The sequence below is a fragment of the Tripterygium wilfordii genome, chromosome 12 (genome assembly GCF_013401445.1).
Source record: "Tripterygium wilfordii isolate XIE 37 chromosome 12, ASM1340144v1, whole genome shotgun sequence".
Taxonomy (NCBI): Eukaryota; Viridiplantae; Streptophyta; class Magnoliopsida; order Celastrales; family Celastraceae; genus Tripterygium; species Tripterygium wilfordii.
In genome coordinates, this window is record NC_052243.1 from 6,483,792 (window position 1) to 6,504,493 (window position 20,702).

Here is a 20,702-nt window from a genome sequence, read left to right on the forward strand (position 1 = left end):
CCAAATTCTTTTGAATAAATTTAACATTAAATTTAATTTTTAATTCGGATTTCTGTTTCTTTTTTCATGTTGCGATACATATACATTGTTTATGTGTCATGTTTTTAGAATTCCTCCAATCTAAGGTGCCAGCCAATACCGCTAGCAAGGATTCTGTAATTATATATGTATAGAAGATAGATAGATACAGAAATTCTCTTATACAGACCAAAAGTGTGCACCAAGTTTGTGTACTTATTTTTCAACCATAGATGTGGTGGGTCCCATAATAAATGTGTAGCCCCCCTTATGTTGTGGTTTATTACAACTATTAGATTTTGATTCACAAACTTGTTTCAAACTTTTTGATCCACGTAGGAGAATTTCTGTAGATAGATATATTCATGTGATTCGTTTCATAGACTAACAAAATCCAACGGTTGTGTTTGCATTTCTAAATCAAACGGTAACTGGAAGGTTGGCACACTCGTGGGTCGTGGCACTGAAATGGGGTGGGATTGAAGTCGATTCTTGATAACAAAAAATTGGGAAAAGAAAGGAAAATTAGTAGACAAATCCTCATGCGAAGAGCTGTTCTAGTCAATAAGCGCCTCGCTCTCTTGAAGTCGTCTGTTACACTTAAGTACTCGAATCTCTCTGGTCATATCCTCTCCAAGCCCGAAAAAACTCGCAAAGCAACTGACAAATTCCTTGTATTCTGCAATTACCAGATCACAAAGAATGGAAGAAGCGGTGACATTAAGGAATCGGAGTCAATATTCAATCGCATGTCTCACAAGAATACCATTTCGTGGACTGCCATGCTAACTGCGTATTACCAGAATGGCAAGATTTCGGAAGCACGTAAGGTGTTCGATGAAATGCCTGAGCGAAGCGTTGCTTCATACAATGCCATGATTACAGCTTATGTACAGAACAGATGTATGATAGAAGAGGCTTTTGAGTTGTTTGATAAGATGCCTGAGCGAAATGCCGTGTCTTATGCGGTCATGATCACGGGGTTTGTTCGGGCAAGATTGTTTGGGAAGGCAGAGGAGGTGTATGATGAAACACCGGTGAAGTGTCGAGACCCAGTTTGTTCGAATACTTTACTAAACGGGTATTTGAAAGAGGGAAGATTGGAAGAAGCGGTTCGGATTTTTAAGGGAATGGGAGAGAGAGATGTGGTTTCTTGGAGCTCTATGGTTGATGGGTACTGCAAGGATGGGAGGATCATAGATGCTAGAGAATTATTTGACAGGATGCCTGAGAAGAATGTGGTTACTTGGACAGCGATGATTAATGGGTATATGAAGATAGGAAAATTTGACGATGGGTTTGGTTTGTTCCTGAGTATGAGAAGGGAAACAGTTCTGGCAGTCAATGCTACAACAATGACTACTCTTTCTGAAGCCTGTGGCAGCTTTGACAGATATCTAGAGGGCATTCAGATGCATGGCTTGGTTTCCCGCATGGGGTTCGAATTTGATGTTTACTTAGGCAACTCAATCATAACTATGTATTCTAGATTCGGTTGTATAGATGCAGCTAACATGATCTTTCATATGATGAGCAAGAAAGACCTGGTTTCTTGGAATTCCTTGATTGCTGGTCATGTTCAGCATGGTGAAATTGAGGAAGCTTATGAAATTTTTCAAAAGGCACCAGAAAAGGATTCTTTTTCTTGGACAACCATGATCACAGGTTTTTCTAGAAAACGGAATACTGGGAAATCCATCCAATTGTTTAGAATGATGCCTGAAAGAGATGATGTTGCTTGGACTGCTCTAATTTCAGGGTTTGTGAATAATGAAGAGTACGAGGAGGCTTTTGATATGTTTATTGAGATGCTCCAGAAAGCAGTAAAGCCAAACCCCCTTACTTTGAGCAGTATACTCAGTGCTTCAGCTGACTTGGCAACCCTAAATCAAGGGTTGCAGATCCATGCTCTTGTGGTGAAGATGGACATGGAAAACGATTTGTCTATTCAAAATTCATTAGTTTCAATGTATTCGAAATGTGGAGATGTGAATGCTGCCTATCGAATCTTTACAGATATCAGAATGCAAAATATAATATCTTTTAACTCAATGATCACTGGGTTTTCCCAGAATGGCTATGGAGAAGAAGCTCTTAAATTATTTAAGAAAATGCAGAACAAAGGCCAGGAGCCAAACCAGATAACCTTTCTAGGAGTTCTATCAGCTTGCAGTCATGTAGGGCTGGTAGAAGATGGATGGAAATATTTCAAATTGATGAAATCTTTATATGATATTGAACCAGTGCCTGATCACTATGCATGCATGGTTGATCTCTTTGGTCGAGCAGGAATGCTGGAAGAAGCAAATGATTTGATCAACTCAATGCCTTTTGAACCTGGGCCTGGGGTTTGGGGAGCTCTTCTTGGGGCAGCCAGAACTCACTCACATCTTGATCTTGCTAAGCTTGCAGCTGAACACATTATTACGTTGGAGCCTAATAGTGCAACCCCATATGTAGTCTTGTCTAATTTATATAACATGGCAGGGGAAAAGTATAAAGAAGACCAAGTAAGAATGATGCAGAACTCAAAGAGGATAAGAAAAAGTCCAGGTTGCAGTTGGATTATAGTGAAAGATGAGGTTCATTTGTTTCTTGCAGGGGACCAATTTCATGCAAACTTTGAGGACGTGAAAACTCCACTATGGACAATGGCAATGGAGATGAGAGAGTTGGACTTTCATGGACAACATTACCACCTATTTTTGTGAAGACCATAGATACGATGGTTTGTATAGGATCCTTACGATAATTCAAGTTTTGTTCAGCAGGGCTCAGTGTGGTGGGAAACAGAGAGTCATTAGAGGCTTTGGCTTCCATCAAGAGTTTTAGGGTAAGCTGGGATAAAAAGAACGTTCAATGCACAACTATGCTCCGTCTGAATTGACTCCTTTTTTTTTGCGAAAGAAAAACCCAAATGATCTTAGGTGTTGCTACAAGCGAACATGTGACTCAATGGTTAACTTGCTGAGGTGCAACTTAAAGGTCACAAGTTCATTTTCTGAAAACAAACCCTTCACATACTATGTGGGGGTAATGTCTTCGAACATTCTTTGTCCCCGACCCCGCCCATTGCGGGAGTCTTTTATACAAGAGTTGTTTACCTATTTATCTAGGGTGGTGTTACAATGAAAAATTGATTTTAATTTTTCCAGCCATAGCAAGTTTTGTCATTAGCCACTTTGTATCCTCGTTACTATCTTGGTGATCTAGGGTGTTTGAGATTATACGTGGATTTTTTCACTGCATAAAAGTATAGAACTGGACATTTAAGGGATCAATCTCTGTTTTGGGTTGCATTTGCAAACCTCTAAAAAATTCGTCCAGCAAAGAAAATTATTCTTGTGATTGATTTTGTTTTTAATGTGAACTTTTTTTGAAGCTTCAAGAAGGTGCATAGAAGAAAGCTGCTAGGAGGCGATGCTTAAATCCTTAGTGAGCTTTATGCCAGACGTTCACCTTCCATACTGCTGCAAGACATCCCACAGATTCAAGTATACCGTCCAAATGTTTTTGAGACCAGGGGCAATGATCTGTTGGCTAGTGACTAGTGAGGGTCCCCTCTTTTGTAAGTTATCGACGGTTTAAATTTTATATCTTAAACAACCTCTCAGTGGAAGAAAGCAACCTTAGGAGGACCTATTGACTTCTAGATGCAGTACCAGGGGAATTTGGGGCCATCATAGGTGTAATTATTTTTGAGAATTTCATTGGCTAGACTGTTGTAATAACTGTCTTGTGATAGTTTAGCTCTTAGCTCTTCCTTGGGCCCTTTCAATAAATTTCTTTTGGACTCAGAAGAAGAAAATTTCTTTGTAATCTGAATCGACATGGTGTAATTATTTTTGTGACTAATATGATGTCTGATTTTGCATGTTTTGGGTGTAAATGTTTGAAGTTAGGTGTCCAAGTCTACCTGAATATGGAAAGCTACAAGCAGAAACCTCTGATTTGCGAATGATATCATCACATCTTTAAGCTTGAAAAAGGTGAGGTTCATATGGTAAATTGTGGTAGTTTGGCATTTTTCACTTAGCATAAGGAATAGCAGGATTGCATTATTTTGCCAAAAGAGCCCCAGCTACTTCATGATTTTGATATTTTGAGTGAGCGTTGATTGATACAAGAAGTGAGATTTCAAGTACTCTTGAAGCTTGTGCTGACTATAAGCTTGCAAGTTACAAACCTAATGGATAGAAGCTCCAAAACTAATTGCTTTTCTCTTCAGCGTTTGTTCCATATTAGCGTTTATATGTCTAAGAGCCAGGGCAAGAGCTGCAAATTATCATCGTCTTCCTTTGGCCTTCCGCTCTGGCCAAGATATTTACCGCATCCTATTAGAATTTCACTGTCATCTTTATGTCTCTCGAATCCGAACATCTCTCTTGTGAGTTTCCTTCTACTTTGGCTTCGTTCCCCTCTTAACGTCTTCTTTTATAGCTCTTTCTGCAAACTTGTGCTTCTAAGGACCTCTAGACCCTGCCTGTTTTCTAAAACAGAGCATTCTGCATCCGGAGTGATCACATGCCTGAAATTAGGAAATCATCTTATCTTTGTGTGTTTATGAGTTCTTAGTGTGGCTAATATTTAGGGTTTCTGTGCTACTGTATGACAACCATGTTGAAGTTTGGAGTAAATGTCACTTTTGACCACTAATAGATGAGCCAGGTTACAATTCAACCCCTCACGTTTCAAATGTTTCACTTTGGTTACTGGTGTTGCGGTGTTGTTACACAGTCACGTTTTTTTGTTAATTCGGTCAGTAAAGATGATGACATGGCAGCAATAAGTCACAATTTTTTTTAACAAACATTTACATAGGTCAAATTTTGTTGAATTCTTTCTTTTAAAAAATACACGACTTGCCAAAACATCAATAATTGGTTTTGGTACCACAACACCTTCCTCCTCCCCCACCTTTTGTCGCCGACAACCGCCGAAAATCACCTGGAAGTTCCTCTACCCCTCATCCTTTTCGGCTTCGTTTTCATTCTCCACAATGGTTTTCCCAAATTATCCAATAGGTTCTGGACAGGTGGTGAGATTGAACATTGAGACTTACCTTGTCAAAGATCGAAGATTTGGCTCTTGAACCGCATTGCCTTCAAAATTCATTGTCTCAATCCATCATTTATTTTATAAATAAATCTACAGAAGAAGAAGAAAACTATTTAAAGCCTATTAAACCAAAATTGAGAGCTGGAATACTGGCCTCGATCGATTCTCCTATGAAAAACCTTTATGTGCTCCTGTAGGACAACCATGTTGAAGTTTGAGAAGCTTCTCCCCTATGGCTAAATATGTCGTTTATCTTTCTGCAAATCTGTTTAATTAAACGAGAATTTTAATAAAACTGTGCATAAAATGTATGCAATTACAATTTTTGTTGAGTATGCCTTTTTTAATTGGTCAATTTTGATGGAATAATTTCAATTTTTTGGATTATTAATTATAATTATAATTATAATTTTTGGTTGAATCATGGAAAGAGGAAATGTGGAAGTAGAAAATAGTGATTGTGGCAATAGATTTTTTGTATGAATACTATTCATTTTATTATTAGTTGTTTTTAGGCTGCGAAATTCCGATCTCCACAAACTAGCCAAAAGCTTTGTTGCTATAGGTTCTGGCGCTCAGTAAATGAAATTGTGTTAATATTATATACAAGATTTAGGCTCATACTTGTATTTGCACGAAATTGGATATACATGTTAAATTTATGCAATTAAGTTTCTTTCATTTAGAATAATTCTACAAATAAAAATGGAGGAAAAAAATAATAATAAAATAGGTTTCTTTTCAAGGGAAAACCTATCATTTGTGAAGTTCTCACTAGCTAGGTTAGCTAACTTTAAGAAATGTGTAAACAAGGTCAAGATCGATTGCAAACAAGCATTGTGCTTGGACGTGGAAACTCGATGTTTTTTTTTATGTTTGATGTGGCCATGACGTATGAAAAAGCATTTAGGAGGCTTGAGGCGGATGATAGCGATACATGAAGTATTTTGATCGTGGTGCATTTAGTGGTGAGGCAAGTGTGAAGAAAGGAAAAGAGAAAGTTGGACACCCCCATTGAAAATGATTGGAAGCATGTTAGGTCATTTATGAAGTTTTAAAACTTTTTTACCATATGATCTTGAGATTCTCAACTTTTTTCCAAGTGAGTTCAAATACAATCTTCCTTGAGGTTGTATCATTCAACATAGTATATTGTTATATTTATGGAAAAGTGATGATATAGACATGAAACTTATGGCTGATCAGATGAAAAAGAAAATTTGATAAATATCAGAATAATTTGGAAAATATGAATTGCTTATATCGTATATGGCTGTTGTCATTGACCCTCGTTATAAGATGAAATATTAGAAGGAAAAATTTCATAGGTCAGCTATTCGACCTGCAATGATGTATGGTTCCGAGTGTTGGGCTATCAAGAGACAACATATCCAAAAAATGCATGTAGTAGAAATGTGAATGCTTCGTTGGATGTGTGATCACACTAGGAGAGATAGAATATTATTAGATCTAAGGTAGGAGTAACACCTATTGAAGATAAGTTACGAAAAAATCGTTTAAGGAATGAGAGAATTTGTATATACATGAAAAAATCGTATGGACATGTTCAACATAGAGATAGCGGTGCGGCGTTGATAAGGAATGAGAGAATTTGTATAGGAGAAAGTAGGAGGCGACGAGATAGACCTAAAAAGACATGGTTTGAAGTAATAAGAAATGATATAACGAATTTAATAGGATTGGATGAATGTATGATCCATGATAGAAATGAATAAAGAAAACAAATACATGTGATGGATTTCTGGTGATGTTCTCATAGACTCGTGTGACCGACCCCAAAATTTTGAGATAAAGGCTCAGATGATGATGATGATTATTTTGAGGAGATATATGTTCATTCAAGAGGGGATTTATGGTGGATAAAATGAAAGACACTTGGCCAAGGTTGTATGATCACTTTAAAGATGGGACATATGATAGAAAAAAGTCATAACCAATTTCAACTACCTAGTAAATTCATGAGGGTGGCGGATAATGACGAAGACATTAAGGATAGTCATGCGAATGAGAGAAGCTGAGAATTTGAAGAACATGACGGAGGTGGATATATATTTGTATGAAAATTATGAAAACTATAATAAAAATTTTGATGTCTTGGCTTGGTGGAAGCTGAATGATAGCAAGTATCATATTTTTTCTCGGGTGGCCAAGCCTGTTTTAGCTATACTGGTATTCACAATTGCTTCAGAAACCACTTTCAACACAAGTGGTCGAATTATTAGCCCGTATAGACATTACAACAATCTGACCTTTTTGTGGCGACATGAATGGCCGCAGAACATGCAAAATGTCGTTGCAATATATTTTGCGGCGACAAAATACTATCGCCATTGGGAGCCACTAAAGGTTGCGTCGTAAAAGAATTTGCGGCGACATATGGGAGCGCCGCTAAACATTTTACCTTTTGTTGCCACAAAATTCATCTTTTAAATAAAAAAATCGCTATTATTCTTTTTCAATTGCCAGTTCAAAGCTACAATATCATCCAGAAAAACACAGAATCGTAATGTTATACACAATATTTACATATTTGGACCATTAAGCTACTTCCAATCACCCATAACTTATCAAAGTTAGATAAATCCAATACAAATCTACTTCCGAAAGCATAAGCCGCTAACTAATCCTCTATCAATTCCAGTAACCAGTTTCGTCCCAAATAACAGACTTTAAAAAAATTGCTGCCATAATACATATGCATGTATTAGCCTATGTTATACACCACCATTGCAATCCACACCATTCTATTAGCCTATGTAATTAAAGCATAAATTCTATAAAGATGTTACTGTATGAAGAAGTATCACTTTGCTCCGGAAGCTCCTTTATATCTACCTCAAACCTTGCCTGAATCTGAAACCAATGCCAAAAAATTTTGTTAATTGCATGATGAGGCTGGCTTATGGGCTATAATAAATAATGTCCCATTATTAATTGAAACATATATACATACCCATAGTGATGGAGCTGAACATTTTGGCCAAGGCATCAAAGAGTTGTTGATAGCTGTTGTACATCTTCAAGTCAACTTTGCGAAGATACGGTGCGCTATCCATTGAAACCTTCACAAATGCTCCCTGCAAAAATCAATTAAACCCCCATTATGATTAACTATATACTGTACCAATAACTTCACCATCGCTCAACAAGTTAGCTTATCAGTTGGTAATAAAAAAGAATAAGAATGGAACTCACTTGGCTGGAGGTTTTGAAGGGTCCTTGAGGTGAATTTCCAGTACATATATAGATTTAGAAGCTAAATATGTAGGTAATGTGAAATATTTGCAAGCACACAAATCGTAGAAGTAATAAAATGATGAGTAAATTATCGTTCCCACGAGGATTTATTGGCAATCAAAATTAATGTCAAACAAGCGACAATTATGTAAATTGGGTGAAAAGGATGAGTGGTTGGTTTTGTGTTTAACTAAACTAAAACAAAGAACAAAATAGCAATTAAGTAAACAAAAATGTAATAGGGTACTTTATTTCACCTCTCCTATCCAATTCAACTCCCTTGATCCCTTACTTTCTAATTCCTCTCTCAATAATGACAATCGGTCTTCCTAGCGTATCCAATGCTCTATGTCTAGTCACGCTGAAAGTATCTCTATCTCTAATCTCTGTTATGTCTAACAATCAGATTCAAAAGACAAATACCCATTAAGATTTGTGGATTAACCATTTATTGATTGCATAGGTTACGCCCATATATTTCTATGGTTCATGCACCCTATGTCATCTTATGCTTGAGGCAAACCCTAGAAATCTCTTTCCGGTCTCAATCTAGGCAACAAATAATTTAGATGTTGATCAAGCATCCAAAAACATTAAGCACACCCATAGACAATCAATAAGAGAGAGAAATCAAGAAATAAGGAAACCAAGTTTATTGAATCTTCAAGATTTTGTTACATTAAGACCCTAGTAAAGAAATTTAACCACTCATGGAAGCAAAATACATCAATAAACACATGAAATCAACCATAGAAACTAGGATAGAAAATGAGAGAGGAAACCGCCTTGTAGACCCTCTTATTCGCAAAGCTCCAAAGATGCCTCCAAACTCTCCAATGATGGTAGAATGTGTGAGAATGTGAAAGAGATCCCTTTAAAACCCTAAAGACTCTATATTTATACCCTTCTAAACCCCATAGTTGTTTATAATGATGATTGGTGTCGTTTTGAGTCAGAAATCTGGAAAGTGAAGAAATCTCGATCTAGGCTGGTCAGATCGATCGGAATTGGGGCCCGATCGATCGAATTTCTTCAGTGGCAGATTCTGCAACTTTCTTCAATCTTTGCTCTGATTTGACTCCAATTCATCCCATATGCTCCTAGGCACCTGCAATGTGTAAATATACAATTCTTAGGTAACATAAATCTCAATTTGACTCTAAACAATACAAGATTGCATGTGAAGGATGTATAACTATATGTATATAATTATTACATCAAACACCCCCATACTTGACATTTGCTCGTCCTCAAGCAAACTAAGGATCAAAGGACAGGAGTTCTCAATTCAACTCAAATGAAAACCAAACCAACAAATACTAAAGCAAAAATAAGAAACTAAACTACGCCACTTTCGTAGTGCTCACGATAACATTTAGCATGTGCCACAAGCCTTTAAACCCCTAGGTGCCCCTAGTAGGAGGAGTTGTGTCTCCTGATGGTTTACCAGAATGATACCCACAAACATTAAACAACTTCAATGCCAAAATTCATGTCATCAACAAGAGTATACAATGGAATCTCAATTGCAATCTTATCCACACTAACAAATCCAGCATCAAGGCATTCAAACCAATAAAAGCATTCCTTTAGGAATCTTATCTCATCCATCTTGCTTAACAATTCAAAAATTTATGCACATAATGGATTTCACTTGATATTTGGCTTCAAAGTGACATAAACAAAGGCCATGTAGTTTTCCAAAAACAATAAGAATCAAAGAGCAAATACAATGAGCATTTATTCAAACTTCATTCTTATTCACCTTCTTCTTTTCTTTTCTTTTTCTTCTCAAAGGTGACTTGTGCAATGCTCAGCCTCCTTAAGCTTTCCAAATGACCCATGTAACGAGCTTTCGACCAAATGACTCCCCCAATCTAGTTGGCTTAGGGCACTAGGTGTTAAGACACCCCAACGAATCTAATTACCCGAGTCAAAAAAGCTACAAGGTTAAACTAGTCACCAAGGTACTCTAACATTCATTTCCTACCTTTTTATGCTAAACTCATTGCTTGCTAGGCAAGAGGTATGGTTACTCAGCAAAAAACTTATGAAAGAAACCATTTATTTATAAACACAATATTTTTTTCTATACATATTTTTTTCTTTTTTTTTCATTGCTCAAGTAGTGCTACTTGGAATCAAATTGATCTCAAATAACCACAAATGTCAAAGTCAAGTCATATTTTCTACCCCACAATCAAGTATTCTATATCACAAAAACACAATGGACAAAACAATTTTCAAGATAGGAAAACTCAATTGGAAAGAATGTCCATAACAAGATCCATCAATGCTTCAAAGTTCACAAAATTCATCCAAATACACCCAAGAATGACATGGCATAAGGCATTTGAAGTCAAAAAAATTTTTTATTTCAAAAAAAAACTAGAAAAACCTAAATTCTCACCCCCACACTTAAAATATGCAATGTCATCGATGCATGGAATAGGCGAAAATAGAAATAAAAAGATAGAGATAGAACAATAAAACCTAGGTTGCCTCCCAAAAGCGCTTGATTTAAAGTCTTCAGCCCGACTTCCCTTGGTGAATTCAACTAGGATCCTTGAGGATTGTGGTGTAAACTTCCCTTGATGGCTTCTTGGGATTGACATTTGATGGCTTAGATATCATACAAGGAGCACACGTCTTCATCACTACCTCTTCCTTGGGATAGGCATTTTTCTTCATTTTCTTGGTCTTCCTCTTCTTCTTTTTCTTCTCTTTGGACTCTGCAACTGGAGACTTTGATACATCATTTTCAGCTTGGGTGGCTACCTTGGGAACTTCATGCTTCACTTTGGAGTCTTGGCTTAGGAAAACTTCAATCAGAATATAATGAGCTTCCTTTTCAATAGTGTTGGGAATGACCATGTCAACATGCTCCACTTGGAGGCATTGTTGAGAAACCTCCTCTTGTCTTCTATTGCCAAGCACTTTAAAAGTGATTTGGTCACCTCCCGCACCTCTCAAATTAAGCTTCCCTTTTTCAACATCTATCAAAGCTCTCCCGGTGCTCAAGAATGGTCTTCCCAAGATTATGGGAGTAGTTGGGTTGGCTTCCATATCCAAGATAAGAAAATCCACCGGGAACATAAGCTCACCCACCTTCACAAGAACATTCTCTACTATGCCAAGAGGGTATTTTATAGATCTATCCGTCATTTACAAGGACACCGTGGTTGGACTAATCTCTTTCACTCCAATTTACTTCGCAACCGATAATGGCATCAAATTAATACTAGCTCTAAGATCACACAAGGATCTCTCAATTAAGGTGTTACCTATAGTGTACGGGATTATGAAACTTCCCGAATCTTCTTGTTTAATTGGGAGCTTCCTTTGCACAATGGCACTACACTCTTCGGTGAGTTATATCTTTTCATGCTCCTTCAATCTCCTCTTTTTGGATAAGATCTCCTTTATGAATTTGGCATTGCAAGGAATTTGCTCTAAGGCCTCAACAGAGGGGATGTTCACTCGAAGCTTTTTGAATACCACCAAGAACTTAGAGAATTGATCATCCTTTTTCTTATTGCTCTTTAGCCTTTGAGGAAATGGAATTGGAGGCACATAAGCTTTGAATGGAGGTGTAGGAAGAGAACCATCAGGCCAGTCCAACTCCACAAGATACCAAGTTTGCATATCTTTCTCATTTCTGTATTTTTCTCCATTCTCTACATTTGGCCGATCTATCGGAATGGGGTCCGATCGATCGGATTTTGCCTCAGGCAAATTTTCACCAGAGAGGTCCGATCGATTGGGAACCCTCTCCAATCGATCGGAAATAGCCCCTAGACACTTTTCAGTTTCTTTTTCCCTTGTTTTGCTGCACTTCTCCTTTTCCTACAAAACTTTTGCCTTTTTGGCATCTAGATCAGCAACAGTTTAATCACTTTACCAGTCCGAAGAGTGATTGCCATGCATTGTTCCTTATCCTTCCCTTTTGGATTCACCTTCGATTGACTTGGCAATGTACCTCTTTCTCTAGATGACAAAGTGTTAACTATTTGCCCCATTTGTACCTCAAGATTTCGGATGGAAGCACCATAGTTTTGCATCAAATTTGCTTGAGCTTAAAGAGTGGCATCGGTTTTGCTCATGTATTGTTCCGTCCTTGTCATAAATTAGGAGGTATGAGTTGTAAGTGTATCTAGGTCTCCGGCTAGCTTTGAGAACCTCTCATCAATATCTATCTTCTTCTCTTGGGACTGCACTAGATGTTGAGGATTTTGTACATTTTGATTATTGCTCCAAGAGAAGTTGGGGTGATTCCTAAATCCCGGATTGTAGAAGTTGGAATAAGGATCATTGCGGGGTTGATTGAAATTACCTCCACTAATGGCATTCACTTGTTTACTAAAGTTAGAAGAAGAAGCAATAAGACACTCCCCCGTAGGATGGCGTCCACAACAATAATCACAAGGAAATATAGGAAGGTGTGCTTTGCATAGCATGTACCCATAGAGCTTGATTTATAGACAATGCCTCAATCTTCTTTGACATAATAGCCAAGGTAGGCATAACTTCATGATCTCTATAACCTCCTTCTTGCTTTGGATTCCCCCTCACCGAGGACCAAAAGTTAGTGGTCTTGGCCACTTTATCAAGTAATTCCCGAGCCTCCTCTTGATTTTTAGTCATGAAAGAACCTCCAGCAGCTGCACCAATAGTCTCCTTAGTATGAATACTCAACCCATTGTAAAAGGCTTGATATACCACCCATTCCGGAAGTCCATGATTTGGGCAACTTCGAATAATTCCTTTAAAGAGCTCCCAAGCCTCATAAAATGATTCAAGATCCTTTTGAGCAAAAGACATGATATCCGCCCTAATTTGCATCGCCTTGGCCGGAGGAAAGAATTTCGCCAAGAATTGCTCCTCCATCTCATCCTAAGTGGTGATAGAACTGGGAGGCAATGACATCAACCATCCCTTAGCCTTGTCTCTCAAAGAGAATGGGAATAACCTCAACAAGATAGCATCCTTAAAAACTTCGCTAATCCCAAAAGTAGTGCACACATGCAAGAAAAAGCGAGGATGGACATTGAGCTCTTCATTAGGAAGATCATAGAAATTCACCAAGTTAGAGATAATGTTGATGATAGCCGGTTTGATCTCAAAAGTAGTGGCATTGATAGGAGGATAGTGGATGCTTGAAGGAGATGCATCCTAAGTAGGCCTAGCACAATCCTCAAGAGAGCGAGGATGAAATTGCCTATGAGGGTTTTCAACCTCTTCACCACCATTTCTTCCATTATCATTTAAACCTTCACCGGGCTCCCCAACATTCCCCTTTGCTATATTGTCTCCCATGCCTTCCACTAGGTTATTAGTATGCTCCCGCCTAAGATTGCGAAGTATCCTCTCAATTTCCAAATCAATATCAATCAATTTTGAATTAAGAGTACGCTTCCCAAGCTTATACAAGAGAAAGAATTTCTGCAGAAAAATAAAAATCAATTAAGACAATTGAAAACCTAATTTGGCAAAAACCAATTGCCTCAATCCCCGGCAATGGCGCCAGAAACTTGATGTGAAATATTTGCAAGCGCACAAATCGCACAAGTAATAAAATGATGAGTAAATTATCGTTCCCACGAGGATATATTGGCAATCAAAATTAATGTCAAGCAAGCGACAACTATGTAAACTGGGTGAAAAGGATAAGTGGTTGGTTTTGTGTTTAACTAAACTAAAACAAAGAACAAAAGAGTAATTAAGTAAACAAAAATGTAATCAAAGATGAAAAGCACTAAGGTACTTAATTTCACCTCACCTATCCAATTCAACTCTCTTGATCCCTTAATCCCTAATTCCTCTCTCAATAATGACAATTGGTCTCCCTAACATATCCAATGTTCTATGTCTAGTCACATCGGAAGTATCTCTATCTCTAATCCCTCTTATGTCTAACAATCGGATTCAAAAGACAAAGACCCATTAAGATTTGTGATTAACCATTTAGCGATTGCATAGGTCACATCCCTATATTTCTATGGTTCATGCACCTTATGTCATCTATGGTTTGAGGCAAACCCTAGAAATCTCCTTTCAGTCTCAATCTAGACAACAAATCATTTAGATGGTGATCAAGCATCCAAAAGCATTAAGCACACCCATATACAATCAATAAGAGAGAGAAATCAAGAAATAAGAAAACAAAGTTTATTATATCTTCAAGATTTGGTTACATTAAGACCCTAGTAAAGAAATTTAGCCACTCATGGAAGCAAAATACATCAATAAACACAGGAAATCAACCATAGAAACTAGGATAGAAAAAGAGAGAGGAAACCCCCTTGTAGACCCTCTTCTTCTCCAAGCTCCAAAGATGCCTCCAAGCTCTCCAATGGTGGTAGAATGTGATAGAAATCCCCTTAAAACCCTAAAGACTCTATATTTATACCTTTCTCAACCCCATAGTCATTTATAATGATGATTGGTGTCGTTTTGAGTCAGATCCACATTAGTTTAGAGTGTTTTTGAAAATCTGGAAAGTGCAGAAATCGTGATTTTTGTTGTCAGAGCGATCGAAATTGGGGCCCGATAGATTGAATTTTTGTTCTGGGAAGTCTTCATTAAACTAGTCCGATCGATTGAAATTGGGCCCGATCGATCGGATTTCTTCACTGGCAGATTCTGCAACTTTCTTCAATCTTTGCTTTGATTTGACTCCAATTTGTGTCGTATGCTCCTAGGCGCCTGCAATGTGCAAATATACAATTCTTAGGTAACATAAATCTTAATTTGACTCTAAACAATACAAGATTGCATGTGAAGGATGTATAATTATATGTATATAATTATCACATCAGTAAGATATGGGAAAAACCTGTCTCCAAAGGTCCACTCCAAATGATGCACAACTCTCTCAATATAATATTGGCACCCCTCACGAATTCTGTACTCAATCCATCCTTACAATTACAAGTATTCTAAATCAAATCAAACTCTTTTGAATGAGATGATTCCGACTGGTGAATACCAGTAACAAGTGTAAAACCAACAAATACTTTTTCTTTTCGCCCTCATATCACTTAGATCTAAATCAACATGCTTTCCTAGGAGTGTCCCTTTATGTCGAGTCATTCCATGACCATAGGTCACACTCTTAAAGTAGCAAAAATTAATTCATCACATCATGATATAGTCAAAAGTTGCTATCCAATGCTTTTGACCAGGGTTCGATTGAAATCAACTAACCAACCCAATAGCATAACATATGTCGGGATGTGTACACATCATTGCATACATCAAACTATCGACAGCACTAGCATATGGTACTCTGAACATTTTTTCTATCTCTTTTGCAGTCTTCTAGCGCGACATGGCTTGCCACAATTGAAACAGTAGTTGTTTATGCCTTTCTTGCCACTGCGTTTCCCACGCTTGCGCTTGTATCCACTAAAACTAGCTTCATTCCCCCTTTTTCCTTTATAGGGACCATTACCTTTTCCCTTTTTTGCAACCAGAGCGTGATGCTCCTCGCGAATCAGCAATAAAAACCTTTTCAGTAGGTTTTTTCAGCGAGAAGACGATCTTCTTCAAGCTCAACAATACGAGCGACCTCATTAAATGTCTTGATGCTGTCATTGTGGGTAAGGTACACGCATGTATTCCCAAGAACTTGGTAAAGAGCTAATAATAGCTTGGACTTGCTGCTCGTCAGTCATTTCATGCCCAGCTGCCCTCAATTCACTGATCATGTTGGACATGATCGTTAGATGATGTCTCATCGTGTGATTCTGGCGCTTCTTATAGCCATCAAATTTGAGGGTTAATTGACGAAGTCTAGTAGTTAAGGTTCCTCCATATGGAACCTTCACAGCATCCCAAACTGCTTGAGCTGAACGGTTCTTCTCAAAGCACAGCATTATGTCATTTTTCTGTTGCTCAACATCAATATGCGAGCCACATGATTTTTACACTTGTAGGCTTGATATGCTTCCATATCACGCCTATGTTGAGCAATGTTCCCATGCTCAGGTTCACCCATTGGTTGAGTGATTGTTTCCAGCATGTCTTGCTCTTCCAGAAGATATTGAATCTTATGATGCCAAACATCATAATTCTTTTCATTCAGTTTGTCTCCTTGGTTCAAGTCAGCGACAATGCTTTTTCTTGTAACCATTTCAACTATATAAACAAAATTGCTAACATTGGAATCTAGTACAATTTAAGTTTTCAAATAATTTTGCCACTTCATTTCAAATCAATAATATTAATCTAATATATGCCACGGGAATGAATAACAATGTAAGTATTCAATCAATTTCCATTAGCAAAGTCCAATTAGTATTTTTTTTGATTCAAACAAGTGCAAAAATATTCTAGTTATTAGTTCATCTAATAACTCTCACTATTTGATGACATTTCCATTCATGCACATTTATTGTAATTAAATAAAAAAATAATGAAAATATCCAATAGTATATCAAATACATAAATATGTACATACATAAGAAAGATGTACAAATAAAATAAATACAACTTAAATCACATGCTAGGAACATAATCAGGATCTTTTATTATGTCATCTTCATCTTCTTCGTTATGTCCACCAAGTTCGTACACCTCATACCATGGAACAAATTGAATAGCAGAATCCAAATGATTTGTGCTATGACCAGTGCATCGTGTACCCATATTAGCATACAGACATTCCCTCTCTAGCAGCAGCTCATCCGTGAGAGTTTCGAAACTCAACGTGCTCAACCTTTGTTTCAATGAGTTTCGAACCATGTTCCACTCTTCTGGTAGAGAATCGAGAACAATCTGAATTTCTTGCTCGATGTAGAACTCATGAACATCACAAATCCACAAAATTTTCATCCCATTATACATATGATATATGTGTAGATGCATGGTGTGACTAGGATTTTTCCTATATCCCAATAAGTGTATTATTTGAACTCTTGTAGCCACTACAAACACAAATAATTAAATCACATTAATAACTAAACTTTTAACTATTTAATTATCATATGTAATGATTTTCTGGTTACCTATAAATTTCAGAAAAATAATAGAAAAATAGAAAATATTATTTTAATTAATATGAAAAAAAAGGGAATGAAAATTGAACTTCACACGCACCCTCACGCGCCACAACAAAATGCACGGGCCGATGAGAGGTGGTGAGATACACGCGTCGTTGGCACGCATGGGACTTGTAGCGGTTATTGTTACGGACCGCGGGTCAACACAATCCATAACCCACCCGATCGACCCGTACTCATACCCGACCCGCTCCTTGACCCGGTCGTTTGACCTGGTAGAGCCTACCGGTGCGTGAGCGCTGTACCAGGCACGTGAGCCTCAAGCACTGCCTTCTGCAGCATTTTTGGCTGAAATTGGTGTTTGACATTCAAACTATAAGGTCGCGACTATAATTCTTCATTGAAAACATAAAACCAGAAAATTTCATACCAATTTCGATTCTAATCTTTGAAAATTCATATAAATTCACATAGTTCTCTAAATATTTCACAAAAATATCTGTTCAAAAGCTTGTTTCAAGAGCTTTCCAACCATGCCAAACTCATTCATAGTAAAATTTTATATGAGACTCGATTTTGAACGTAAAGTTTCGGTTTTTACATAGTTTTTGAAGAACATAAACATGATTTACACAATTTTCAGCCATCAATTTATGTTCTAACCATGCAAATCAGATTCCATAGTATAGAAATTACTGGTTCCGATACCAATGTAGTAATTCGAAGAAGAAATAGAAAGACTTACTAATTTCTTCATCGGTACAAATTTATGAGAATCAGTTTCCGTCTTGATTACTATAACCAAGAACATTTCCACAGTATGGACACTTTTTTATGTTTGCTTGTAAACTTAGATTCTCCAAATCCAAAAAAGATTGAAGAATAGACCGAGAGCTAGCTCTATATTATTTTCTCTTCATAAGAAAAAGATGACAATTACATTTTTGCAACTGACGTAACTCTTTTGTGCATGAGAACGAATTTATGAACCCAACATACTTGGCAAAGTTTGCAAGTAGCTTGGAGTCTAAAGATCCCTTGCCATCTACTTTCCTTCTCCCTGATTCAAGTTCTCCAGTTGTGGAGGCTTGGCAACCACCCTCAGGAGGTTTTTTTAAGGTTAACTGGGATGCAGGTTTAAGTGAATCTCATGGTCGGTCTAGTTTTGCTGCGGTCATTCATGACTCTGTTGGTTTACTGGTGGCAACAAAAACCTCCTCAAGGCTGATTGTTTTGTGCCCCACCGTAGCAGAAGCCAAAGCAACTTTACTTGTAGTTCATTTTGCTTATGCTTTGGGATTGAAAAGCATTATTCTAGACGGGGACTGTCAAATTATCATTCGAGACTTACATTTTGATAAGGAGATTTTAACTGATTGGGGAGGGGCCATAAGAGCAAGAAAGAAGAGTCTTTAAGGTGTTGATTGCTGGTAGACTTCACATGTCCATCGGATCTCGAATGCTGCAACCCACTGTATGGAAAAGGGAGCATTGTAAGAAGTTGACGAGAGGGTATGGGTAAAGGAGGGACCTGAGGTTTTGATGAAAGTGATCCAAAGAAAGTAGTTCGGGTAGCCATGTGGTTTTTGTATAGCTTTGGCCTAAAGTTTATTTCTGTTTCAAGTTGCTTATTTTCGATCCCTCTTTTTGTCGGAGTGTGTGTTCTCCTCCGTATTTTCTACCATGTGCAAGTGTTCTTTGACTTACAATTTTCTTGAATGATATCCCAGGGCTTTTCCTCTTGGTTTTTCAAAAAAAAAAAACACCTAAATTAATTATTTATCAAATATACATATATATACACATAATATAGACATGATCATAATAAATTCATATAAATAACACCTACAAATCTCAATCTAGGCAACACTACTGTCAATGATTTCGTATTCGGCTATTGTCGGAACAATAAAGGTCAATTTGGAGGAGTTTCATTAGTTTCTCACACTTCAAACACATTTGGAGGAGTTTTCTATTATTCTTTATCTACAATAGAAGCTGAGGCTTCAAGGTGATTAGTATTGGGAGGAAACACTTCAGTTTACAGGAATTCAACCCCAATTTCATACAAAAATGGTACAAAATCCAATGCTACTCACATTTTATTTTTTCAAATTGACTAGAATCAGAATTGGCTCTTGCTAGTCTTTCATATATGAAGAAGAGATTGGTAAAAATCGATTATCAAGAGGTAAAAATCCATCTCAATCATCACCTATTATTACAAACAAACATCAAATTCAAGTTTTTTTCTCTTATCCGAAAAAATCTTGAAGCTGATAACGATTGACAGACGGCGTAGGACGAACTAGTCGGTGGATGAACGACGGACGGAGAAACTAAAAAGGTTCGGTTGATGAACGGTGTAGGTGGCAAAGGTCTGGACGCATGGCGAATGATCCGGTCTGGAAACGAAGGAGATGTTGCGTTTTTTCGCCCAGAAATTGCCCTAATACAAAAGAATCCCAAAAAATCAAAAAGACAGATATATTTCTCTCACTTATATCATGTCTCTCTCACTTCTCTCCCTCTTTCCCTTCTCTCTCTCAACCAATCTCCATCTGTAACCTTTCTCTCTCTCCAACCACTCTTCACCTGCAACCTCTCTCTCTCTTCATCTTCTGTAGACGATGTCGTAGATCTGATGACGAGAAAGACGACGACACTACTATTAGATGGTGATGAGGAAGCCGTGGAGAAGCACTAGTGGAGGTTGGTGATGGTCGTGAAGATCTATAAAGGTGAGATCTTTTAAAGTAAGAGAAGAGAGTGTCAAATTTCTAAAAAATTTGATTTTGTTTAGGATTATCACTAAAAATAGTAAAGACATTTGATTTTGTAGAGTAAGATCTTGATTTTGTTACAAAAAATTGATTTTATTTGGGAATCGGTTTGTAAATTGGAGGCCAGATATTGTGTAATTATCAACCTAAACAATGTAATCAAGGCCAAATGTTGTGTAATTATCAACCGAAACAATGTAATTAGGACCTGTGTAAAATGAGACAATCATATCTTCACAGCTTGGTTTGTTTGGGTTGGTGGGTCGCTGCTGTTCTTTCTTGGCTGGTTATGGGTTTGTTTGTTTGGGATATTCCGTGTTGTGGGTTTGTTTGTATGGGGTCTTTCATGTTGTGGCTTTGGTGTTTGGAATCTTTGATGTTGTGGGTTTGTTTGTCTTTGGTGCTTGTGTTGTTTTTGCCTCAGAGCTGATTGGGGTGCTCTCCTCTTTCACTGGACGTTCAAATCTCTATTAAATAATTACATTATTTTAATGCGTAAACACATTGATAGTTTTAAGTACATTATTTCAATGCATAACTACACTGATAACTTTTAATTACAAAACAAATGAATAATTATATT

At 37.3% G+C, this 20,702-nt stretch overlaps 1 protein-coding gene across 1 annotated transcript; it reads left to right on the forward strand.

Moving 5' to 3' along the window:
- Positions 1–390: 390 nt before the first annotated feature.
- On the forward strand, positions 391–3,892 carry LOC120010242 (pentatricopeptide repeat-containing protein At1g53600, mitochondrial). The gene is made up of 2 exons (XM_038860974.1): positions 391–2,851; positions 3,401–3,892. Exon 1 carries the CDS (start codon positions 561–563, stop codon positions 2,727–2,729), a length of 2,169 nt encoding a protein of 722 aa, XP_038716902.1. The 5' UTR covers positions 391–560; the 3' UTR covers positions 2,730–2,851; positions 3,401–3,892.
- Positions 3,893–20,702: the final 16,810 nt, after the last annotated feature.